We start from the raw sequence: 19,958 nt of genomic DNA, 5'->3' as shown, positions 1-19,958 counted from the left end.
AATAATTTTTAGTAATGGTGACACCTAAGTAGGAGATACGTTGTCTATGCCATTTACAACCAAAAGTAAGTCCTAATAAATCCTTATCTTTTTGTGAAACATAAAAATCTAAAATTTCTGTTTTCTGATTATTAATTTTATATCCTGATATCATTCCAAATTCTTCAATTTCTTTGAGCAAATGTGGGAGGGACTGGATTGGATCTAAAATTGTTAACAGAACGTCATCTGCATACAAAGAAATTTTATATTCTGAATTCCCAATCTTAATTGCTTTTATATTTGGGTTTGCCCTTATACGTGCAGCCAATGGCTCTATTGATAGGGCAAAAATTAATGGAGAAAGGGGACATCCCTGGCGGGTACCATTAGAAATTGAGAATTGTGGTGACCTGACCCCATTAGCCAATACATTTGCTTTTGGTTTATCATAAAGGGACAAAATTCCTTTCAGAAATCGATCATTTAGACCCACAGATTGCAAAGTTTTAAACATGAAAGGCCATTGCACACGATCAAAGGCTTTTTCAGCGTCGAGACTTAGTACCAGTGCTGGTGTCTTTTGCTTGTGAATTTCATGGATTAAATCAATGACACGTCTTGTATTATCAAACGCTTGTCGTCCAGTTATAAAACCTATTTGGTCTGGGTGAATTAGATCAGGAAGTAGGGGACCCAATCTATTCGCCAAGACCTTGGCATAGATTTTAATATCTACATTTAATAAAGATATTGGTCTATAATTGGTTACCAAGACTGGGTCTTTATCAGGTTTCGGAATCACTACTATATTGGCCAAGGTGGTCAGGGCGTCAAAAGAACCTTCGTTCAATAAGTCATTAAAAAATTTTTTGAGGAAAGGAATAAGAACAGATGCACATTTTTTATAATATTGAGCTGTAAACCCATCTGGTCCTGGTGTTGAGGATGATTTTAGGCCTTTGATAACAGCAAGAATTTCTTCTTCTGTGATATCTGCGTTTAGTTCTAAAATTTTTCTTTTATCTAAAGAAGGAAGTAACCCGCTGTTAAAAAAATCTGTGAGAGTTGGATTAAATGAATTAACTGGCACAGACAGATTTCTACTCTGATTATATAATTTCTCATAATAAGAATGGAACTCCTTTATTATTTGTTGTGGGTCATAAGTGATTTCATTTGAGTCAAGTTTTTTGATTCTAGCGATCAGACTTGACATTTTCTTTTGTTTAAGCTTATTTGCTAAAATTGAATCTGACTTATCTGATTTATCATAGAATTTTTGCTGTAGTTTTTTAAGTAGATTTGCGGATCTGCGGGATAAAATTGTATTGAGTCTACCCTTCAAAGTATTAATTTCTAAAAGTAATTCTGGCCTTGGATGTTTTTTATGTTCATTTAGGCGCTGTAATATTTCCTGTTCTAAATATAAAATTTCTTTCTGCGACTGCAGTCGCAGTGTTGAATTATCATAGAAGCAACAATGCTGCCCAAGGGGAAAGATAGCGCAAGAGCAGATTCCTCACTACACACTGCAACCATGTACCATAAAGTACATGGTTGCAGTGTGTAATGAGGAATCTGCTCTTGCGCTATCTTTCCCCTTGGGCAGCTTTGTTGCTTCTTCCTTTCTCTATACAGGTTGAGTATCCCTTATCCAAATATCCGTTATCCAATTTATTCCAGAAAACATAGTCTTCGAAATGTACTTTTATTTTTTATTTTTTGATAAAAACCTTCTGGGTTCATCTGTAACTGACACTACTGGGGAAATAACATGTAACTGGCACTACATATGTGCAAGAACATGATTGTTGGCATTAAAATTCAGTGTCTGAGATTGTACACAAACTTTGTTTCATTTTTTTTAAAACCTTGTTTCATGCACAAATAAAATATTCTTGTGTGTATATCATATGTTTGATGTGCTTATACAATATAAATGCAAGACACCTCAAGATACCTCTTTCAAATTTAAAAATTATCCAAAATCCGTTATCCAAAATTCTTCTGGTCCCGAGCATTTTGAATAAGGGATACTCAACCTCAACCAGGGAGGCCAAGATTCTCACAGGTAATCTGCTAGAAAATACATACAAAAAAATACAGTATTTATTAACAACAAAAAAAAACAAGTGAAGGGTATAATCTCTTCAATAAAGTGAGCAAATGGTAATCATTACAGGTTTCAATAATGCAATATCCACATCCATATTCACATAATTAACACTTTAGGTGGCCATACATCAGAAAGATCTGTCTAAAGCTAGCCATACATCTACATATTTATTGTCTGATCTGGCTGGTTGGAACAAAAACCTGGTAATGGATGAGAGCAAATGACAGTTGACCATTTATTTCGAAATGCTGGAAAACTGCCAAACTGTCATTCAGATATTACCAGGTTTTTGTTCCCAGCAGCCAGATCTTACAATCAGTCTGTAGATGTATGGCCAGCTTTACAATCATGATTGTGTCCAATTTTCCCTTCAACTCCCCGGAAGTCCTTGGTGGTTTTTGGACACACAATGTACTCACGTACAATCCGTTATACAATCCAGCTGCTGCATGCGACCGGTCGTCTCACAATCGATTGTATGCACCTAAACTACCTGAAAACTGGCACTCAAATGACACTGGTTGTATGAGCCCTCAAATGATCAATTGCATGTGCTTAGAAGCACATGCAATCGGCTCCCAATCCCAACTGATCAACTGATGCAGCTTGTCTCATCAGAGGACCAATTCTCCAACATGCGGGACCGTCCATTGCACGATTGTGTGCACACAATCTGTGATACAACCTATCCACATTGTACGATTGGGTGCAATATCTTTCTGGTGTATGGCTTTTCTACTAAGTATTACATTACTGACTACTATGACTATGTGGCCTTTGCGAAAATTTTGCATGCAAATAAAATAGGATTTATTTCATAGCGAGGTTGATGGTTTGCAGTAGGATGAAAGAGGAACCGGTTCATTTGTAGCCATTTCAATTAGCCGAGGAAAACTGATCATCTTAAGGGAGCCTACACACGGGGAGATGCGGAAGCGTTCAGCGGAGAACTTAATCTTTAAAATGGTACCTCATTTTTTCGATTTTGTAAAGTATGAAGGGAGAAAAAGGGATCGTCACCTAAATTCACCATCTAGAAATAATCTATATGATTATATGTACAGTCGCATTTTGAGCTAAATTAATTGCCAAATTTGCACACATTCCTTGTTGTAATGGCGCCTATGGAAAGTCCTGACAAGTTTGTCCAATGGTCTTTTTGATTTGTATATGTGTTTTCTGCCGTGATTTCATTAATATTTGATCAATCCGTGCTTGGTTTTGTGTTTATTCATTTACCAATATGCAGTCTTTGGAATAAACTGCAAACTCGAATGAACACGATCGATAGTAAATTTACACCTTAGTGTTTTATGGATAGTACATATGTGCTGTGGTTGGATGTTGACAGGAGATGTCAAGAATTTCATAGTATGGGTCTACTTAGGCTGCCAGTGGTGGGAGCTGCACTGCACCCCTGTTAGGCCACTTTGTCTAAACTCTGAGCCCTTGAGTCAGCACTACAGTGAGGGCAGCCTGGTGCACCGTGAACTGACTGATAGGGGATCTGATTCTGTAGACTGCATGTTATCTTAAATGGAAAATTGCATGCAATATATCTTATGGTATACAATTGTACCATAATATATATCTGATGGGCTGGATTAGGGGGCAAGAGGGACTGGAAACATCAGTCAAATTTTATGCAAAATATCGCATACGATATATTGCATGCGGAAAAAGCACTCCTTTTCCCCATCCGATTCCGAGAAATCACTCACAGGACCATGCATCGGATCGGATCGACTGGAAAACACAAACGATTTGACACTTTCCAAACAGTATATCGGCCCGATATCGGATGAAATTGTGCAAAATCGTTCTAGAGTATGGGCGCTTTATCTGCCTGCCTGTCTATTCTAAGCCTGTTGGGACTAAAAACCCACTAGCTGTGGAGTTTCCCCATTTCCCACTTTCCATGGAGTTTATACTTGCTCCAGTTAATCAAACTCTTGCCCACCATAAGCCTCCTTTCGGTATATGTGCGAATGAATGAAAACTCCACACTTAAAACCTTCTTAAAACCTTAAATTAACTAAAAATAAGACACAAACCCACTAGAAATTTATTGGAACAAACTTATCCAATTATTAACTTATCATAACTAGAAATAAAAGGGGTTATTTTGGTTCACTCTTCTCTCTGCACATTTTACATCTGCCCCCCTGCAGTGCACATGGTTTTGCCCATCTAAGAAGGATTTTGTCAGAAAGAGTGAACCAAAATAGCGCAGCGAGCGCAGCATCGCATGCCATCGCATGCCACTACATATGGCATGCGATGGGAGCCGTGATACTACACAAGTACCATATTAGTTACACTATCTCCAGACCCAGGTAAAAGGATTCAGAAACCTGATTTGTAGGAGTTATTTGTGCTATCATGGATAAGGTGTAAGTCATGGCAAGTGGTTGCGCTAGACAGATTTAATGGCATAGCCAATATATTCTGCACATTATGATTAGTCTAGTATTAGCAATAGATGAATTCCTAAGAGGTTATATTCATTACAAATACATCAGTTATTTCCTTCTAAAATCCACACCTAGCTTGTAAATGTGAAGTGGAAGAATAGTGAACAATCTGTGCCTTACATTACACTATTCCCGCCAGTTGAAGGGAAAGTCTTGCAAAGTAATAATAGACAGAAGGAGCCTACACGTAGTGATTAAGGGGTATTTTCTAAGCAATCTCACTAGATCGCTTCGAAAATGGCCGTACATCACTTCGTGTAGCGATGTGCGGCCCACGAGCAGCTATCGCATCGGCGATTAATATCCAGCACGCTGGATAAATCTAGATAATCGCCAGGGTCAGGGCCAGTGTTCTTGAGGGGAACATTGGCCCTGACAGATCGCTCAGCGATACTTCGCTGTGCAGCTCGGTGTGCTGAGTGTTCTGAGTGATCTAGCATAGATCTAGCCTACACACTCATCGTTACGTGTGTAGGCTCCAATAGGGCTTGATTCTCAGGAGTGCTTGTACAATGAAATATCGCATAGCATTGCATGCCATCAAATGGCATGCGATGCGATGCGATTTTTAATTGTACAAGCACTCTGATGTGCATTTAACATTACAATGTTAAATGCACCCCATTGTCAACGCCACCCCCATTATCAACGCCAATCGGAAGCACAGCGAGCCACCGAGCCCGAAGCGTGGTGAGCGGACACGGATCGCCACGCTTTGGGCTCGGATTCCGCCTCCCCTTGCCATGCTTTGGGCTCAGTGGCTGCCTGCGCTCGCCACACTATCTAAAATCAACTCCACACCGACATGGATAGTGGGGGTATAAAAAGGTCAGAGAATGCGTACTGCCGCCCCTCGCGGGCTTGCTGCACTCGCCACGCTTCGGGGTGGCGTGGAGTTGATTTGCTGGCATGCAATACTATGTGATATTTCATTGTACAAGCACTCCTGTTAATTTAATGGGAATATCGCATCGCACGTATCGCACACCACTAAGTACGGTATGCAATGGGCGCTGTGCTAGGAAACAAGTACCGGTCGACCACTATTAGTCAACAGTCACTAAATCGACACCTAAGAATGGTCGACATACTTTAGGTCAGTGGTTCCCAGACTGTGTGCCTAGGCTCCCTGGGGTGCCTCAGGACACTTGCAGGGGTGCCTTGAGTTAGTGGACCAGGATCAATTCATAATATTAATGGTCAATGTAACAGGAAAAACTAGTGCTGGTGGCTGCCAATCATAATATATGTGGACAAACAGGAGCAAATCCTGTCCCTCACCACATAACTGTGACATATACACACAATGTACTTATTGAGAAATGTAGAAAAAAATAATAATTAAGAAACATTTGGCCTTGGGGTGCCTTGAAAACATTTTGATGCTCTAGGGTGCCGTGATTAAAAAAAGTTTGGGAACCACTGCCCTTGGTTGACAATGGCAGAAGGTTGACACAAGCTTAAGATCAACATTTACATGGTCGACACAAGTTTTTCATTGTTTTTTGTTTATACTTTACTATCCAAGTGGACATAGAGTTAGATTTTTAACAGTGTACCGAGCATAGTGAGTGCAGGAAGCCATGAGAGGGGACATGGTTCACTTATACTGTGTCCATGTCGACACATGTTAACATAGACAAAAAAAGTGAAAAACTTGCATGAACCTTTTAAGTGTCCACCATGTACGACACGACCTTAAGCTTGTGTTGATCTTATGTCATTTTCGATCTAGGGTATGTCGTCCTTTTTTAGGCGTCAGTCTAGTCACTGTCGACCAATAGTGGTCGACCTAGTGACTGTCGATCTAGACATTGTCAACCCATTATTCCAGGACCCAGTGCAACATGGTTTTGCCCATTTGAAAATGATTTTGCATTTACTATCATGTCTGAATCAAGTACATAGATCATTCCTACATATGGGAAATTGTAATAAAGGTATGAGTGCTCAGACAATGTTCTAAGTTTCATATATTCTTTTGCATTATAAAGGAATGACGCACAAGATGGAGCGCAGAGTCTGCCTCGGCCCAGGCATCTCAAATCCGAAGATCCTGTTCTCAGGCGAGAATCAAGAGATACAAAGGTCAGATATGTGCTTGCCAGTATATGCAATGTGTCACTAAACATCTCTGTGAAGAGATTTTTTTGTCCTGACACTTCCTAAAACAAATTAATTAACATGCCATGGCAATGAGTCATTGCTATGCAGATTCCATCCATTTGCGCAGTAATGCACTTCTCAGCTCATAAACACATTCTGACACAGCAGAAACCAGTCCTAGCTGTACAGATGAGTCCTATCTCCAGTGTTTTCTGCTGTTGTTCAGTGATATTTGGGTCATCAAGAGTTATTTACTACCGGATTACATTCCCACGTGGCTGTATGATACACATCACCAAGCCTCAGGCTTACACTACAGTAATTATTAGTTAATTATAGTCATTTATATATATTTTGTATTTATATAGACTATATTTTGTATCCTAAATTAACTAAATGTCTGGATAAATAAAAAAGACAAGTGTGCTTATAAGAGCGAGCAAGCAAGATTCAGTTATTGTGAAGACATGTCAATAATGGCTGTGAAACATTTAACATTGACTATCTGGGGGACTAGCAAGGCTGTGATATTTGCAGACTTGTGAGTCAACCAGAATAATGACCATAATCTAAATTCGCCGGGGATCCAGCTTTTGTTATGCTGTAAAAAAGACCCAGGTCCGATGACATGGGTTACTCATTCACACTGCCCCTAACCCAGGTCTTCCCTACAACCCTGCAAACTACTGGGTTGCTTTTCAGGGACCCTTTCAAATTGAGCCAAAATCTGATTAACCCAGCAATAACCCTGGTAGAAGCAGCAGTGTGAAAGGATTAATAGGATCTTGGATCTTGGCCCTCATTCTGGTTGATTGGTTCAGATACGTATTCGCACATAGCCGAGTGAACTGACTGCACATGGACACGGCAGCGAAGGCACTGTCATAAAGACCAGCAAACCCGTTCGTTCGCATCTAAAGTCAAAGGGGAGTGGCGTGCTATCGCACATATGCTAACATGTTCACACGGAGCTTGACCTAGACGAACGGACATCCAACGTGTGTCTGAGCGGGTAGCTGGGCGAACAGGCTCTGCGGGTGTTTCACACGCCACAGCCCGAATTCGCTCTGAAGTAATATCCAAGCCATTATCCAATTACCGAAAAGCGGCTGGCCTGTGAGGTGTAAACTTACCTAATACAGAGCGAGTGATTTTGAGCTAGATCAGTTTTAATGCTTGCACAGTGGAGCGAAGCCACTGCCCAGCACATGTAGCCACCACCCAAGTAAACGCCCTGGTTACCGTCCAGTTTTACCCAGTTTTGTGGCCACGCCCATCCATACGCCCACCTTGCGTCTACTCTGCAAGAGTTCATTCGCTAGGGTATTTCTACTCGTAAGGTCGCGAGCGTGCATGGTTGCCTGAACCTGCACATGCGCCTTGCAAATGGTACGCATGCGCAGTGAGCAAAAAACACCCTGCAAATGAATACGTGCCCGAGCGAGTCAACCAGAATAAGGGTCCATGTCTTTTCCCCTAAAATAACAGGAATGACAATCCGATTAATTTTAAGGGCCACATAGAACCTTCAAAAGGGCAAAAGATTTCCCCTAATCTCACTCAGCTAATTAAGGAAACACCCATCTGTAATAACATATCAGCAAGCATTATAATGTAAGATAAACAAATGTTACAAGCTATAGCAAAACATCTGACATTTGAATAAGACACCTGTTAACCAAATTTTTTTATAAACTTTTGTAAGTTACCAAGCAAATCACAGTTCTTCACAGAAGTTTCTATCCATCATTAAGTAGGATGTCTGGTCATGTATGCAGGCAAAAAAAAAAAATATTTATATTCTCTTAAAATATAATTGGCAAATAAACAATGATGTACACTAATTAAATCTCTGGAAGTGTAATGCCTTTCCTGCACACGTGAAGCCATGCCAATAAAGAAACAATATAAGCCACCTGGATAAGTAATTAATCTGATATCTGTATTGAAAAGCCACCAGATATTTGTAGTCTGCATTGTAAAGCCACCGTGATCTGCATTGAAAATGTGAGGTCTACATTTGAAGTCATAATAATTTTGAATATCTGCATTGCAAAGTGTCCAGAAATTTGGGAGGTCTGTTTAAATTTTGCTCCAAAAAATGACTTACTATTAAGAGCCATGCATTTTAAACTGGTTTGAGGTGTGCTCTCTGTATTGTATGAGTCACTAGAATGCTTTATGTATTGTATAGTAACCAGTTATGAAGATTCTCTCCGTAATATGTAAGATGCTCTAGGGTTTGTATATCTTTCACTATATTGCAATTTGCTTTCTGTATTATATAGTACCAAGTGGCGTAACTATTAAACTTGCGCCACCCTGCCGAAAATTTTGGCAGCGTCCCTCCCCAAGTAGAGGTAACCCAACCCCCCCCCCCAAGTGGAGTTAACCCAACCTCCCCCCCAAAACCCTGCCTTACCCCTCTGAATCAAGCCGATTCCGCCCCGCCGGTCTTGTCTGCGCATCTCTCCTGCTGCTAATGCTAATGAAAAATGAAAACTGACACAGACAAAATGGCTGCCCCCATACAGAAGACCGTTTTGAAGGATGATAGAGGAGGCCACCGCCTCTTCTAGCATCCTCAAAAACTGTCTGCTGTAAGGGGGCAGCCATTTTGTCAGTGTCAGTTTTCATTAGCATTAGCAGCAGGAGCCAGGAGATCCGGGACTGCAGACAGAAGCAGCAGGTCCTGGCAGGTGACAGCGGCATAACAATAGCACCGCAGACCCCCGGTGTTTCTAAGTGAACTGACTAGATCGCTTTAAAAATGACCCTACATTGCTCTGTGTGTGGGGGCCATAGCGATAGTGATGCGCTGCCCTGCGTTGCGCTATTGCCTGGCGATTAATGTCCAGCATGCTGGATAAATCTAGTGACATCGTCGGTTATGCCCATTTTTCTCCCCTGAGAACACTGGCCCTGACAAATCGCTGTGCAGCACTGTCTTCTGTGTGATCTTGCTGAGCTATCTATATTGCTCAGATTGCTCATCAGTGTTGCCACGTGTGTAGGCCTCTTAACTCTGGAAAATGGACAAAAAACTATTGTTCTGAAAAATTTGTTAAATCAAATGGATTTAATCAATTTATCTAAATGACCATTGTCTTTTTTTGCAGTGTTTGGGAGTAAATATTCGATTCTCATATGCTCCAATACACATACCTCCCAACTGTCCCGATTAGAGCAGGACAGTCCCACTAAATGGACACTATCTCGCTGTCCAAACTGCATGGTCCCGCTGACGGGGGTGCAGTTGGGGGAGCTGGTGATCACTGCTGCTCTGCTCTCGTGCAGAGCAGTCAGTAAACACTGAATAGATACTTACAGAGCACTGGGCATGCCCCATACATTTTGAAATAAGGTTCATGAGCCCACGCCCTCCAACCTGTTCCATGTACACTCTCCCATGGCTCCGCTCCCTTTTCAGTACATGGACACGGCAGCGAAGGCAAAGTACAAAGTTTGGAAGTAAGCATACATTACCAGATTTATGTTCCCACTATATAGACTGGACAGATACAGCTTTAGGTGTGTATTCAGTTTAAGTATGAAAATTTGATGCTGTTAATATTAAGTGAAATGTTATATGAATAGAATTAGAGTGCCCACAAATAGGTTAAGCTCTTCCTTCACACAGACAGGACTCGAATACACAGTAGTCCAGGGTGGGGAATGTGTGCAGACTCCAAGGCCCTATGGTTCTATGTAAAACTCCATAGATTATTTCTTGAATGGTTGTTTTAATGAGTATATTGTCTTTATATTGATATATAGAATATTAATTACATTGTATTCTTACATTTATTTTAATGTGTTCTGTTTTCAGACCCGATCCCTTAGTTACTCTGAATTGGAGTTACCTTCTTCTAGTCTTCTTCAAAGATTTGGGAGTCTGACATGGCGCAAGAAAAGGTTCAGTGCGCTGGAATATAGTGAGGCACTCCCTAATGTGTCATCCCCAACAGGATCCCAGTGGTCCATGGGAAGGATAGACAGGCCAGCTGTAGGAAGCCACCTGAATTTGGATAATAGGAGTCCCAAATTCAGCAATACCCATAAAAACTCTGATCACTGTTCCAATAGAGAGCTGAAAGTTCAAAGGACATTAGAGATATCAACATCTTTCGATTGTTTGGCCAATGAGGATGAGGATCACAATTCGAGTCATGAGGTGTTTACAGGCAAAACTGCCCAGCAACAGTTACCATTTGCCTTTCCAGACAAGCTGGAAGGGGAAGAGGAGGAGTCTCTCCCATGCTGGGCAGAGAGTATACTAAAGGATTACCTACCACCAGACCACTGTATCCCAGGTTCAGGACATCATCCTTCAACTGGACACTCACACAATGTGGACATTTTGGAAAAGAGGGAAGAATCACATGAGTATCGAAGCCCGCTTTATCAAAGCTTATTAGCAAAAAATACAATACAAGAGGAGATATTTGAAAAAGAGTCTCAAGTAAACAACAATGTATTTTCTAATGAAGATGTCTCCCACTTCAAAAATCTCCTTATTGCCTGCTCCGACACTGAAATCCAAAGACAAAGCCAACTTACTGAAGCTCAGCAGAACATGTGTCACATAGACTCAGACACAGACACAGAAGATGCTTTATACCACAGACCTCTCTTTACCAGCAGCACTTCACAAGATGTGGCACAAAAATTTAAAAGTTCTGAGCTTTTATGTGTTTCTGCAGAGGAGAATGTGAAATACGAAACATCCCCAAACTACGAAGACTCTCCACAAGATGGGCTTCATAAAGAGGACACACATTTCCAGATGTCTTTGCCCATTCAGGATCCCTTTCAAGATAAGACGCACATTTACTCGAGCATTCTTGGGCCGGCAGAAGCACAGATTGCTTCCGAGAACCACTCTGTCAAAATTCACTCTAACCCACAGACATCTCCAAGCGCAACCAAAATCAAATACCAAGTTATCATTACCATGACTAAAGAGGAAAAAGAGCAGATGCCAGGGCTGGTACAGGAGATGGTGAAAGGGGAGGAACTGGTAGGACAAGATCTGACGCTGTCACCTTCATTGGAATCTCAGGCATGTGGCTACCATGGGGCGGGTTCTGCAGAGGTGACAGCTCAGGAACTTTCAGAAACAGTGGAGCAGATTGTACAGACAGCAGCACAAGAGGAGGAGATCTTAACAAAAAGGAGGGGAGACCAGACCTGTGAGGGGAAACCGGTGCACAGGTGAGGAGTAGGTGGGGGGATCAGAGATGGAAAAACAAAGAGAGAATAAAAAGAGGGATATGTTATAATTCTGAAAGTAGAAATTGTGTAATATGAAGCTTAGATTGTGAGACTGACCTTATAATGTAAACCATTTTTTGACAAGCAAGTAAAATGATAGAAAATACACCTGTTGCTTAAAAGTTTATTTTTAACAGGTGAGAGGGAAATCATTTTTTTTATGTGAATGGATCTGTATAGATAAAAAAAATAACAAAAAATGACATGAAAGAATTGAATAGGAGTGAGCTTTCTATATATAATAGTGATATCTGGTACATATGTGTATTTGCAGATCAATGTGTTCACACAATGGTGTGTCCACATAGTTCCATACTTAGTGTGATACCTTGTGATTTTTCCTACTTCCTACATATTCAGGGCTTGGCTGCTGTGACTGGACTCTGTATTCTGTCTGTCATCTACCAGAAATACAAAGTTCAGAATGGGGAGGGGTAGAGGAAAGTACTATAGATGAGTTGTAGCACTGAAGTGGCTCCGTGTTTCCCTTTTTTGGCACCAATGCTTCAGTCATTTGTACTTAATTCTACAAAATCAGAGATGGGTAAGTGCGAAAGCAGTAAAAAGCCGTGTTTATTTGTGGTACTATTTTCTGTATGAATAAGACTTGGTATCGGGTGGCAGGTTGTTATTCAGTAAAAGGTGAGGGACGTGATTGCATACACCAAAAATGTGCACAGAGAATACTGTGTCATAATAACACTGTGTCACATGTTGACAGAGAATACATTGTGTGAGGAATATGCTGCCTGACGCTGGGTTAATCTGACAGCTACTGTCACACTCTATACATGTCTGGATTTGCAAGAAGGTGTTCTTTGCACACAGCTTGAAAACAGAACAATGAACATTTTATATAGTCTCCAGAATGTAATTTAGTCTATGTTCATAAATATATTTATCGTCTGTCATTTATCATATTTATCATCAGCCATATGAGTGCTTTAGCAAGGTCAGTCTCATTCTTAGAAATACAGTTCCCTTTACAATTCATTATTGAATTGAATTTGAAAATCCAATGGGCCTGGACAAACAGCTGGTGTGAACAGCTGCTATTATTAAGATTGGATATCCTGGCAGTGCTGCCCGCCACCAGTTATATATATATATATATATATATATATATATTTATTTATTTATTTATTAGCAGTTTCTTATATAGCGCACACAGATTCCGCAGCGCTTTAATATATGTATATATATATATATTTCAAGTCTTAGATCATGTCTCACTTGAACATTTTTTTCAAAGTTTAACAAGTTTTGTTGTCTATTTATTAACTTTTATAACACTCATCAAAAAAGTCTATGCCTGCAATGATCTATTTTTTTATTTCTAAAAAAACTTTGACACTGAGGGTGCCCAGAGGTGGACACAGTGAGCACAGGTGCTGTGTGTTTGGATGCAGCTGCTGTGTGCATATATGCTAATGACGCAGCAGGTGAGGTGTCTTGTGTTGCCTGCTTGTGTGATCCACTACTGTACCTGAGAATGCAGCATCGGATCACTTGTGAGAACATCAGACATCTATCTAAACCTTTAGTTACTCAGAATGGACCTATATGACATCCATAGTTGGCACCAGTAAATCTGCATTGGAAGATACAGACACTAGGCAAAATAATGGGGCAGTATGCCCTTGTTTTCATGAGCACTGCCATACCCCCCCCCCAGATGCCAACTGCATGTGACAGTGCATGTACAATCCCCCTGCAATCAAAGTTGTATTAAACTATCGGGTTTATCGGGTTTGCTTACAACTCTGAATCAGGCCCACAGCATGAAGAGCAGATTATTGCTTACAGTAAATTTGCCTTCAGTGTACATGTGAGCTGGATTACCAGCTTCCAGTCACTGATTTAAAGCAAAAGGAATTTTGATACTTGTTTAGTTTCACAGCGGCAGCGTCTCAGTCGCAGCATCTCAGCGTCTCAGTCGCAGCGTCTCGCTTTCCTCGCCCACGCTACGTGCTCCGTGGCTCACTATGCTCGCACGCTATCTAAAATCAACTCCATGCCAACGTGGATAGTGGGAGTATGAACTATTCACGTTGGCATGGACTTTATTTTAGAAAGTTTGCAGAGCGCCGAACCTGGAAGTAGCGGGCGGCCATGCTGCCGCCGTGAAACTAAACAAGTACCGGTATTTTTTTTAAAAGAAAAATGATAGACAGAATCTTTTTGGAAAAAGTGTTATTTTAATTAGATTTTTTTCCCCCTGAAATGGTATAAGCTATCGGAGTATAGCTACCGAACCTTTCCCATGGATGTTCAAGATAAATACTCTTCCCTATGCAAAACATTAGAGAAGTCCCTTGTTGAAAGCTCTTTTGACAGCTGGTGACAGTGGCAGTGAAGATCTGATAAATGTGCAGTAGGCTTTCTTGTCTTTCATAAATACTGTAGATCACTAAATCAAAAGATCACAGAATGAGCATACATTTTAAAAAGGTTATATTCTGTGGGGAACATTGGTACAACGTGAAATGTCAGTAGCAGCTATGATTACCATACTAGATCATAAAAAATAAATATTTGAACTGTAAGTAAACCAATAAGGACCTACCATATCTGACACGGGCCCTCTATGTCCAACCGAGAGGCTGATTCATTGCTGGATGTATTCCTGATTTGGTTGCAATTGTCAGATGGTTTTGGAATTGTGCATGCGCCACAGCTGCAGAATGGTCATGCAACCATGCAGTGTGCTGTATGCCACAGTTCGATTGGCAATCTGTAGGTGTTTGGGGAAGGAGAAGGGAACCATTGCCAAAGCTAGAGAGTGTGCCTTCTGATGTAGATTCTCTTGCATCTGTACATTTCTTGTGATGGACATTATAAGTAACCTTTGGGTTATTCAGCTGTCTGATGGTTTGTCCGATAATGGCAATGATGATCGAATGCTGCATCTTCAGACACATGCATTGGATCTTCAAAAAATGATACCTGCATCATTTACATACCTTCTAAGACCCACTGCTACCAAAGGCGCAACACCGAGCCCTCCTGTGTCCACCTCTAACTCAGGCCCAGAAGCCACTGTCAGCTTAATCAAGCTTTGGCCTGCCAGGTAACGACATCTGAGTTAGGGTTAGGATTAGGGTAATGTTGTGTACACACGGTGAGATTCCCTTGCTATTCGACTTAAGATTTGTGCTGTCACGGGAGCACACATCGGGATCGCAAGGTAAAAAACCTGTGCGATCTGCATGCAATTTTGACTATATAGTCAAAATCTAATGTCAAATCTCAATGTGTGTACACAGCATAAGGGGTCAAATACTCACCTGGATCCATCAGCAGTCTAAGAGATAAATTTACTAAGCTCCATTTCTACCTGAGTTGGCAAACATGGTGTATTTGGATTCTTGGATATTTACTTAAGACCAAACACTGGAGTGTTAGGTCAAATAGAAGTGCAAAAATCACTCAATTTGCAAATTGTCTAATTAGCGTCCATGCGGAATAACCCCCAAAGTACAGCTTTATTAATGCATACAATTCCCTAGAAATACTGTTTTAGTAGGTATTGTGAGGATGTATAGTTCATAATTCTGCTAAGATGGTACCATGTGGTTTCCATAAGAAAGAATCAATCAGCCCCAAGCCCCTATGGAATATAAGTGAAGACCCCCTACAACTGATTGCTGCTATCCCTATTGCCATACCACTGTATACAGTTAGTATTAGTAGGGATTCTAATAGTGGTCATTCCAGAGATTATATTAACCCTTTGAGGGCCAATGTTGCTGTGAGAGATGTGCAAAATATCTGCTAAAAATGCCAGGGCTGCAGTCGAAGAATATGAATCACTTTAGTTATTTTCGGAAAATGATCTGTTAAAGTCAATTTTAGTTAAATATTGCGCCCCAAAAAAACAGTTGCTCTGAAGGAGGCTGGAATTTTTAGCTGACATTTTGCAAATCTCTTACAGCAACGTTGGCACGCAAAGGGTTAAAGACATGACATAGAACAATAGCATATTCTCCTTAACATTTGCCCACCTGGGCTTTGTGATTAGAGTCAAGTTTAGGGTTTGTTTTTTACACATTAGGGTTTTAATAATATTTTTGGAGAGGGTTAGGACTATCTTATTTATCTTATTATTTATCTTCTTATTTTCATTTGCCAAAGTGCTCTATTCTCTCGAGAAACTCCAACAATAACTCCATTCCATATTCAAGTCTATGACTGGAGTTGAAATTATGACTTTGTCATTTTATTTTTCTCTGTAGTATGTTGGGTTATAATAAAGTAATAGTCTGTTCAGGAAAAAAAATATTCAAGGTGGAAGAGTAAGGGGCGTTATTATGGGAATAACCATTAACTGTATACTCTGCCTGAGGAACACTTATAAATCATACCCATGAACTTTGGTTAATGTCCACCCTACCCCGGGTGCACATGCCCTGGTGATCGTGCCACCCATTCCTCTGGCTTTGCACAATGAACCGGCTGAACAAAAACATAAAACGGTATAACCCCATGAATGTCTCTTGCTCTGCTGAATGTTGCAGACTGCAGATTGTTTCCATCTTGCTATGTCCTGTCTGTAATGAAAAAAAAACATGTTAGATGTCAAAGCATGCATTAAACTTGGACCACCCACTTGAAATAAAAAAAACATGCTTGCACACTAACATAGACCACGGCGCATGCAACTGGATTTCCTAATTAAATTGTTACCTATTCTTAACCCTTACAGGTCCAACGTCTAGTCAGGCTCAACAGCCCTAGTGCTAGTAGCAGATCTAATAGTTAGCCACTTTAAAATAAGAACATTAAACTGGTTCAACATTCAATGTAGATCATTTTTGAAAAATACAACAAAATATTACAATTAATTTAAACATTTAAAGCAGACTTTTTGAATTACAAAAAAACAAACTTTGTTTTCTCTGTAGTTTCAAGGAACTTGTTCTAGTTGGTATCTCAGAATACATTTAACAGTAATCCAATGGAACAATTGGATTAACCATAATCCAGGAATAATTGGCAATTTGACTAACACGACTCAATGCAAGTGTAATGTCTCGGTGTGTGCCAACAGATGAATATATTAAAATTCCAATAAAACTCTTCTTGTTTCCTCTGTCTCTGCTTCTGAAGAGGGACACCCACCTATTATTATAACATGCATCCACAACAGAAAATGGTCTTCCCATGATCATATGTTCATTACCTTGACCAAGGACTGCAGTACTTTTCTAACCTCAACATTCTTACCAATGGCATTGGATTTAAAGCCCACCACCAGCATCGATTTAACCCGTCATAACACTGTTAAAGTCATAGCAGTGTACTTTAACAGTTGACTTTAACCTTACTGCCCCATTTGATTATTGTAATCGCAGACTGTTAAATAAACTTGAAAGCTTGGGATTGGATTCTAAGATAGTTGAATGGATAAGAGCGTGGTTGCAGGACAGAAAACAGAGAGTTGTAGTAAACGGAGTACAGTCAAAGGAGGGAAAGGTTACAAGTGGAGTACCCCAGGGATCTGTACTTGGACCGGTGCTTTTTAATATCTTTATTGGTGATATTGCAAGTGGAATTGAGGGTAAAATGTGCCTTTTTGCAGATGACACAAAGGTATGCAACAGGGTAGACACACCAGGAGGGGTAAAACAAATGATTGAGGATCTAGGCAGATTAGAGAAATGGTCAAGAGAATGGCAACTACAGTTTAATGCCAAAAAATGCAAAATCATGCACTTGGGTCTCAGAAATCCAAAGACTCAATATAGTATAAATGGCACTATAATGGAAACTACTGAGGAAGAGAGGGATCTAGGTGTCACTATTTCAGGGGACTTAAAAGCAGGTAGGCAATGTAACAAAGCAATGAAGAAGGCAAGTCAGATGCTTGGTTGCATAGGGAGAGGTATCAGCAGTAGAAAGAAAGAAGTAATAATGCCACTGTATAGGTCATTGGTACGACCTCACCTAGAGTATTGTGTTCAGTTCTGGAGGCCATATCTCCAGAAGGATATAAATACATTAGAGACTGTACAAAGAAGAGCAACTAAAATGGTGCATGGCCTACATCACAAAATGTACCAGGAAAGACTAAAAGATCTTAATATGTATACTTTAGAGCAGAGAAGGGAATGGGGGGACATGATATAAACTTTCAAATATATCAAGGGTTTTAACAAGGTACAGGTAGGAGACATTCTTCACAGGAAGAGGAGCAACAGAACACGAGGACATGCACTGAAACTAGAGGGAGGAAGATTCAGGGGAAATGCGAGGAAGAATTTTTTCACAGAAAGAGTAGTAGATAAGTGGAATAGCCTCCCAACAGAGGTGGTAGACGCAAATACAGTAGTACAATTTAAACATGCTTGGGATAAGCATATTGATATCCTTACAAAAAAATAAGGATCAAATATGGTTTGAGGTAACATGTTTAAAAAAAGGGGCAGACTAGATGGGCCAAGTGGTTCTTATCTGCCGTCAAATTCTATGTTTCTATGTTTCTATAGATAAAAGGACTCTTAGCAGTACCTACAATATCCCTGAATTGATCTGGTGGTCGAGCTTTCAGCTTTGCGACTCTGGTTCAAGGGACTTTCTTTCTAGAATCCTTCAAAAACAAAATCAAGCATTTCACTAATATTTACTATTAAGCTTGTTTTGTATTTTGTTTGGTAACTGCAAATGTAAAGCACTTTGAGTCTATTAGGAGAAAAGCACTATATAAATAATATTATTATTATTATTGGTACTTATATGTTAGTTGGGCGCCCACTATAGTTAGTACGCTCATACCCCCACTATCTATGTCCGTGTGGAGTTGATTTTATATAGTGTGGCGAGCGTGGGGAGTGTAGTGAGCCCCGAGAGGGGACGCGTAAAACAAAGCAAATAGCTTATGCTGCTTTCCCACTGCAGACCAGTTTAAAGTACTGGTAATCTTAACTGGTATTTAAAACGGTATTAGCATTCCCACTGCAGCAGATTACCGTTTTAAATACCATATAAGTACCATTCCCATAGCAGTGAACCGTGTAAAATGTAGAGTGCCTAACCCCCCCCCCCAGTGTAAAGAGTGCCTAATCCCTCCCCCCCCCCAAGTGTAAAGAGTGCCTAACCCACCCGTACCTGCCCTGTGCCCCCACCTCCCCTCCCCTTGTACTTACCTGCACGGGGATGCAGGGCAGTCGGGAGGCAGCGGGGGTCCATGCAGGGTCCATGCGGGGTCCAGGCAGTCCCAGTGCCTGACGAGAACTAGTAGTTCTCACTTTGCGCATATGTAATGAGTGCACGTGCATAATAATGAGCCGATCATTACATATGTGCATATGTAATTAGCGGCTCATTATTATGCACGTACACTCATTACACATGCACAAAGTGAGAACTACTAGTTCTCATCAGGCACTGGGACTGCCAGGAGGCTAAATCTTAAACGTTATTTTAACGTGTAGGACTCTGCTTTAAAAAACGGGTTGAAATACCATTTAACTTTAAACGGTATTTCAACTCTGGCACTTTCCCACTGCAGCCTTAAAATGGTAAATTGCGCTGAAAATCTGCGATTTACCGTTTTTTAGCTGCAGTGGGAAAGGGGCATTAGTGGGCGCCCAACTAACGTATAAGTACCTTATTATTATTATTATTATTATTATTATAACAATTGAGTTGAATTGGGTTTGCCACTAGGAGACTCCTCCTCCTCTGCACTATAGACTAGCCCCTGCCCCTCCAGGACATAGACCACTGACTTAGACAACACAGGTAAGCAGTCTATATCATAGAGCAGCGGTTCTCAAACTGTGGGTCCTGACCCCAAAGTGGGTCCCGACCTTCTCAGCATGGGGTTGCTGACTATCAGGCTGATGACTTTCAGTTAGTGATTCAAGGAGTCTGAAAGACTGTAGAATTGTCTGTTATTTAAGACTCCTGCCATCATGTTGTGCCTCCACAATCCTGCCATTTATGTGCTGTCTGCTGCCTACACATGTGATGTGAGGACCTTCTGCAGTAACTTGTTGGGGTCC

At 40.7% G+C, this 19,958-nt stretch overlaps 1 protein-coding gene across 2 annotated transcripts in view; it reads left to right on the top strand.

Annotated features, from left to right (window-relative positions):
- The window catches only part of CRYBG2 (crystallin beta-gamma domain containing 2), a 175,055-nt gene that overhangs the window by 83,730 nt on the left and 71,367 nt on the right, over positions 1-19,958 (top strand). Inside the window, exons 2-3 of one of the 2 annotated variants that reach the window (XM_083173290.1) lie at positions 6,567-6,660; positions 10,508-11,892. In XM_083173290.1, coding sequence (XP_083029416.1) covers positions 6,567-6,660; positions 10,508-11,892 — 1,479 coding nt within the window. Of the gene's footprint in view, positions 1-6,566; positions 6,661-10,507; positions 11,893-12,391; positions 12,497-19,958 lie in introns of those variants that run through there. The other variant, XM_083173291.1, reaches the window with a different exon arrangement.

The sequence above is a fragment of the Crinia signifera genome, chromosome 2, assembly GCF_055691185.1.
Source record: "Crinia signifera chromosome 2, ASM5569118v1, whole genome shotgun sequence".
Classification (NCBI taxonomy): domain Eukaryota; kingdom Metazoa; phylum Chordata; class Amphibia; order Anura; family Myobatrachidae; genus Crinia; species Crinia signifera.
Note: the sequence above shows the minus strand (reverse complement) of the source record. Positions and strands in the feature narration are given on the sequence as shown.